The sequence below is a fragment of the Erithacus rubecula genome (genome assembly GCF_903797595.1).
Source record: "Erithacus rubecula genome assembly, chromosome: 15".
Taxonomy (NCBI): Eukaryota; Metazoa; Chordata; class Aves; order Passeriformes; family Muscicapidae; genus Erithacus; species Erithacus rubecula.
In genome coordinates, this window is record NC_136667.1 from 8,570,817 (window position 1) to 8,578,001 (window position 7,185).

At 46.3% G+C, this 7,185-nt stretch overlaps 1 protein-coding gene across 2 annotated transcripts in view; it reads right to left on the reverse strand.

Moving 5' to 3' along the window:
* KIAA1210 overlaps positions 1-1,943 on the reverse strand; it is a 52,386-nt gene extending 50,443 nt beyond the window's left edge. Inside the window, exon 1 of one of the 2 annotated variants that reach the window (XM_079318687.1) lies at positions 1,711-1,943. Coding sequence is in view for 1 of the 2 variants with exons in the window: in XM_079318686.1 (XP_079174812.1) it covers positions 1,315-1,328 (14 nt within the window). In the remaining variant the exon portion in view is untranslated. Of the gene's footprint in view, positions 1-1,314; positions 1,561-1,710 lie in introns of those variants that run through there. The other variant, XM_079318686.1, reaches the window with a different exon arrangement.
* Positions 1,944-7,185: the final 5,242 nt, after the last annotated feature.

Genomic DNA, 7,185 nt, shown 5'->3' on the forward strand with positions numbered 1-7,185 from the left:
CCTTGACTCCGTAGGAGCTCAGTCTGGAGAAGTGTAGCTGTGTTCATCTTGATAAGTCATCTACTGACATCCTTTGGAAACAGTTGAGCAATTTCACTAAGTCAATGTAAATTTTCTGGTACAATATTCTTCAGGAATTGACCTGAAATAGCAGCAATGTACTGGTCCATGTATCACAGAGCTAGAGGTCCAAACTATTAACAACCAATTGAGCAAACAGTGCAAAAATGTATTCTATTCCTATGAAATTGCTGGATTAAGCTCTCATTGTATTCATTGTATAAGAGCAAGAAAAATATATATATTTGCATTTCCTACCTTACAAGGATCTGAAAATTTATTGGAGTCCTAATTATCATGGATTATATTGTGTGAGAGAAAAAAGAAAGAGAAAAAAAAATAAATAGAAAACTCACATTCATTAAGCCGTTAATAAAAGATAAGGCCACCAAGTCTGCCTTTCTGTTTTAAAGGTTTCAAACAGCACACTTCAAGTTACCTGTAACTGCTTTCAGTTTCTGTCAAATACCAGAAAGACAGCATGAAATATAAAAGATCCACAGTGACTGTAATCCCAAGTGGATCAGAATGTGTATACTAGGCTAACTCTTAATTTCTCCAGTCTGCTACATCAGGTCTGAAATGAGTAAGACCCCATCCAAACATGCATCAGACAATCTCTGCTCAGTATATAGATCTAGGCAGAGAAGTCCACCCAGAAAGTTCTCCATGGGGTGTGGTGTAAGGACAGCACACGGGCTGGAAGGGAAAAGGGTTACTTTGAATGGCATTTTCAAATGAAAAGTTAAACTAGAAAATGGAAAAGACTGGAGGTGGTTTACTGGAATTCTTGGATATTTTGTGCTCGTACCCTGTCTGCAGCTTGTCACCTGGAGGAAAGCACTTGCCCTTGCACAAGTCACTCTGACTTGTACAAGCAGTTATCATAGAAAAGTCATCAAAGTTGTGATGCGATTAAGGCTTCATTCCTGCATACAGCTGTTTGTTAAGATCAAGCAATTAAATGTATCAGCAAAATAATCATTAAAGAAACGACACAATGTCTTTTCAATCTACAACAGTTTATAGATCTGACCCTTTACAAGACCCTACTTCTCTCACGTCACTCTTGCACAGAAGCTCTGAGTGAGACCACATGGATTCTCCCAGTGCCTCACACCAGCGTTAAGAACTCACACCCGGGAGACAGCCACCAATTCCAGCAATTCTACCAACGCCGCAGAGACAAAATAAAGTCCAGTTTCATATTAACAACCAGCTAACTAACTCCAGCTACCAAACATTGGTTAAAACCTGATTTGGAGCATAAAGCGTCGAGGTCCGACACTGGGAGACTGCAAGTCTGTAAGCTCGGGATGAGGATGCCCACGCAGCCCGCCGACCTCTGCGCTCGCAGCCGTGCGGAGCCGAGAATGCAGCGCTGGAACAAAGGGAGCCTGACGGGAGCTCAGCCGCTCGCCTCCGCCGCGGACCCCCCGCCGGCGCTCTCGCAGCCCCGCCGCCAGCCGGGGGCTCCGCCTGTGCAGCGCCCGCCCGAGGAGCCCCCGGCGCGGCGGCTGCCCGGGGCCGGCCGGGCTGGAGCCTTTGCCGTGCCGGCAGCTGCGGCCGTGCCCGCCCGGTGACCGCCCGCGCTCCCTGCCCGGCCCCCGGTCGCGGTGCCGGTGCCGGTGCCGGTGCCGCGCCACTCACCGCCGCCGCCCGCGCCCCGCGCCGCTCCGCGCCCCCGCCCCGGGCGGCCCCGCCCGCCGCCGCCGCCCAGCGGGCACCGGGCACGGGGCACCGGCCCCACCTCCCGCGCCGCAGGAGCGAGGACACCCCGGGAAGGTCCGGCCCGGTGGGCACCACCGCCGGGACACGCCGCCTCCGCCCGAAGCCTGCCCGTGGCGTGGGAGAGCAACTTACACAAAACGCAGACGTTTGACACTGAAGGAATTTTGGCTCTTTCTCAAGCCTTGTGACATGGGAAGTCCCTGCTACCTCCAAGGCTTCCTACTGGGTTTTCCATGGAATCATACAGACTCCAGCCTGAGAAACCTGTAACAACTCAGCTGTGAAGGCACAGCCGTGGCGTGACCGTGGAATCACAGAATATGCACCCATGGAAGGCACCCATCAAAACCATGGGGTCCAGCTCCTGGCCCTGCACAGGACAGCCCAAAAGTCACATCATGTGCCTGACAGCATTGTCCAAACACTCCCTGAGCTCAGACAGGCTTGGTGCTGTAACCACTTCCTTGGAGAGCCTGTTCCAGTGCCCAGCCACTCTCTGGGTGAAAAACCTTTTCCTAGTATCTAACCTAAACCTTCCCTTACTCAACTTCATGTGATGGTAGTGACACTGGGGCTCAGCTCCTGAGACACAATGTCTCAGGAAAACATTCAACTTGACTTAAGTCAGCACTCAGCACATTATCTGGAGGGCTCAAGGCACAGTGCAAGGCATCTTCTCAGCAACATGATTCAGGTAACATTGTTCAGGCTGTGGAATGACTTTGAGGGCCTGAAAGAATTTCCAGTTGAGGGCACTGTATAACTAGAACAGATGGAAATGCATCAGACTGGAAAGTCAACGGAGTGCTTCCTTAGCCTGCTGAAAACTGGATTCTACTGGGTTACTATGTAGTGTCTTAGCTTATGTCAAACAAGTTCAGAGACTGCACTGATCTCAGTTAAATAAACTGAAATGAGAATCCATCCATTTTGTTGCATTTCTGCAACTAAAATGTTGCAAGGTTACACCTGGGAAAATGCACAGTTTATTGATAGCTCCCATCTTCTAACCTTCCATTCTATTAATGTTGAAGTTGGTTCTCAATTCCCATTGAAACAGACTGACTTGCTCTGCTGCAGAACTGGCACTGAATCACATTGGCAGAGAAATCATAGGCCCTCCTTCAGGGATGCAGTGACATAAGTGAAGACAGTGCATGTGTTCCAAAATGCAAAGTGAATGTCTCCAGTGTAAGTAAAAATAGGTCCTTGTGAACAATATGCATACGTGTCATGAACAGCATTTCCATATCCAACACTAATGGAGCAAAGATAACATTTCCTAACCCCTCTAACAGTGCTGCTGGTCTGACCTGATCTGGGAATGCATCAATTTTCCTTCCCTTCATCCAGTTACTTCTGATATATAAAATCCTTCTGGCTCATTAGACCTGGAAGGAAATCCAAGTTGATATTTTCAGGAAGTCAGGGAGTTCATTTACTCTTCCAGCATCAGTGAGTGTGCTTCCCAGTGATACTGAGACTCTTACATTGCAAGAATCACATGTGGATTTAAGTTTTCTTTTTTTCCTCACCTCTTCCAGAAGTATCTGCAGCTTGTACAGGTTGGTTTTGACATCCACTGCCTTTCAAAAAAAGGAGCCAATACTGAGAATTCACACCTGGATTTTCATCTGCAGTTAAAATACACCTCCAAAGCTTCCTAGTGTAGTTGCTATATGTATTGACCAAGCAAGATTTCTTGTCACAGTGACTGTCAGTCCTGTTCAACATGACTGAACTGAAGCCTATGGTCCTGGAAGGGGGGAAGACAAAGCCAGCAAGGGAAAGAATTTAAGTGCAAGCTCACAACAGAATATTTCTGAGGAAAGCAACTTTCCAGCACAAAGTCTGCCTTTCCAATACCCCTTTCTGACACATTTTCTAAGACCTAGTAAAAATTCCCATCTGTAGCTGTTTTATGCTGCAGATGTATACACATTTATCTCCAGGAATGACAGGATCTTCATAGCCTTCAGCACTGTGTCTTCTTCACATTCCACAGTCCTTTCTCCTTGCACATTTCTGATTGGAAAGCATAGCTAGAAAGTCAGAAGATGCAACTCAAAAAGAAACAGAAATGTGATGAACAGATATGGAAATAAAAACTAATAAAAAAAGCAAGTCCAGCAAAAAGATGGCCTGAGATGGTCTTTTGATCTGAGGACTAGATGTAATTCAGGGCATTCTTAGGTCAGGCACCTGTTCCACACCTGGAACAGACCCACTTCATGCAAGAAGGCCACTGGACCCCAAGGCAAAAATTGTCTCTCTTCAGCTACAAGCTTTTTGTAATGCAATCCTACAACACCTTCCTGAAGTCTCAAATTCTCAGATAGGAGTTACAAATCAGACTTCAGTCTGGGCAGCAAAGATCTAACTTGCCAGTGGTTTTATTGATCACCAGTTCTCAGTAACTTGAAAGACTGAGATACCTTCTCTCTGCTTTGGAAACCCTGGGTCCTTGCAGGTCAAATAAAACCAGCAACAGTTCCAGGTGACCAGCAGTTCTGGGAATCACAAGTAATACAAATGAGGCATTACATCTATGCAAACTTGCAGCCTTAGTTTAAATTAAAATGGTCAATCAGGTAAGTCAGAGAAAGGAATTCCTGTGAAGGGCTTCCAAAGGAACAATGAGAGAACACGAGGCCCAAAACCAGCTTGGCAACAACAATATTATGGGGAACCCAGGCAAAGCTCACTTTGTTTAGAATCTTACATTTGCTCTAAAAGATGCATTAAATCTACCAGATAAGATACAAAGTGGAAATAGTGCAGTAAGAAGAATGATGAGGCATAGCAGAGCTAATTTTGCTTCATCTCTAATAGATCTACACTTCTCATTAAAAAATACGGGTTGGAGTATTTTAAAACTGTTTGAACTATCCTGATTTGCAAGGATATGAAAGTTATCTGAGTACCAGAGTTTTCTTCAATTAAGAAGAAGAGAGCATTACAGAACACTGTGCTGAAGGCTATCCACCCATCTAATAGATTTAAACAGAACAGTTTCAAGGAGAAAGCTATTGTTGTCTATAGACTGGAGAGGAAAACCTGTGTGGGAGCAGAGTTAATGCCAGTGGTGTTTAACTAGAGCTGGGGCCAACTCCTTTCTGACTAGAACCTCAGTTCTGTTTAAAGGAATTGCCAAGTAGGCTTGCTGGAGGGAAATGTATAACAAAAGGTTCATGAATTTAGGTGTTTCCAACCGATGTATTATAATTTTATTCATATCCTTTTATCTCTAAATAGCTGTCGTTATTTTTTGCTTAGGATGCATTCTAAGGCATATGAAAATTTTATGATAAAGAGATGAAAATCTGGGCCACTGTAACTTCCAGTACCAGCACTCACATGGCAAATTACTTGAGATTCTATCAATCTTGGCAATGTTTCCTGGCCCTTCTTAATCTAAGAATGAACTGTTCTTGAATAGTTTCTTTTGGATACTAGGCATAAACAAAGCTTCTTTTCCTTGCCTTAGTTCTGGATCAAGGTCAAATTCAGGGTTGGGGTTGCTTTAGAATCTTGGGGTTTTTTCCTGACTGTTGAAAAAAAATATAAAATATCCCTCCAAATTTCTTTTTTTTCTACATCTATTCCTCTACAATGTAGTATCAGCACAATGAAATATAACAGTGCCATGTCTACACTGAGCAGAATTAACTAGGTAATACAGCTCCCAGTTAGAATAATTCTGAAGTTTCAGAGATTTCTCCAAAATAGGGTCAAAATGCAGAGCTACTTTATTAACAAGTACAAATGTCAGTTATCAGATCAATGAAACAAGGAGTTTTTCAAGTTACACAGTAGGTGGAAGCAAACGTCAGTGGATACCATGGCAGGAGAGATCTAAGTTCAAGTGCTGATCAATAAAACAAGCAGCTTCCCAAAGCAGACAACAGGTGGAACCCTTGCAAGAGCCAACATGTCTAAACATCTTAGTACTCAAAGTCCTTGCATGTATCCCAAAACGCAAAACTTCATCCACATCTGCAGTGACCCACAGTTAAAAAATTTTCCTAACACTAAGAATTATAAAGTAAACAAAATGCACTTCTTTCAGTTTTCTATAGCTACATGTCCTAGTGCTAGGTTCAGTAAAAGCTGCATGCTTCCCCTGAAGCAGTGATACGAACCATCTGCCAAGCTGTATGTGAGACCAGGTTAACAGCTGGACTCGGTGATCCCAGAGGTCTTTTCCAGCCTTAATGATTCTGTGATCAAAGCTGGTACACTGCATTTCTTCTCTACGTGTACCCTGATGTCCTGACTTGTGTAGAGGGAATGACCATACTCTGGCAGGGCAGTGGTTTGTGTTCTTTCCGAAGGACACAGTTTGCAGAGGCAGCTGCTCAGACCCAAAACATCACTTCTGTTCCTCACACTTGATACCAAGGATCAGATGGCACCAGTTGTATTCTACCTGTATTTGGGGCTCCATTTGCTTCACCATATGAACATCATACCAAGTGGAAACATCCAAGTCAGTATTTCCTTCATCTTAAGTTTTAGTTCACCAAAGCCTCCACTGAGAAGAAACACAAATACAGAACTAACTCCATGACAGAACAATTTTCTTTTTCATTTTATATTAGTACATTGTAGTTGTGCTTCTGAAGTTTTGTGGGGCCTGGAGGTAATATTTGAATGAGAAAACCCCACAGATTTGGTAATTTCTTCCATTTTCTTCTATGTTAAGTCTGACAACACTTCTAGAGTACTCGGAAAAGCCAATGCCTTGCCAAGAAAGTGAGGATGTGCACTAGCAAGGTGGGGTGAGTGTAGGGAATCCCAGAACGGGTCGGGCTGGAAGGGACCACAGTGGGTTATCAACCAACTCCCTGCTCAGCCAGGGTCAGCCCAGAGCACAGGATTGCATCCAGATGGTTCTTGAATCTCTCCAGAGAGAGACACTCCACGAACTCGCAGGACAATCAGTTCCACAGTGCAGTAAAGAGGTTCTTCCTCATGCTCAGGTGAAACCTCCTGTGCTTCAGTTTCTGCCCGCTGCCTCTTGTCTCAGTGTTCGGCACACGGAGCCGAGCCTGGCTCCACGCGGCAGGGCCCGGCCGGCTCGCACAGCCCATCGCGGCAGCCCTGGCACGGGTTATTTTTTCCGGGATTTCTGTGGAACCGGGTGCCTGACTGCAGCGGCCTGGCCTGACCCGACCTGCGGCCGCCTGGCCGGGGAGAAGCCCCGGGGAGCCGGCACATGGCCGAGCCCACATGAGGGAGCAGCTCCGGGGAGCCGCGCCGGGCAGCAGCAGCGCCGGGGAGCCGCAATGCCGAGCCCGCACCACCCCCTAGCGCCGGCGGCGAGCGCGGAGCCGCCGAGCCCGCCCAGCCCGGGGGCGGCCCCGCGCCCGCGCCTCAGCCCCGCTCCCGCTG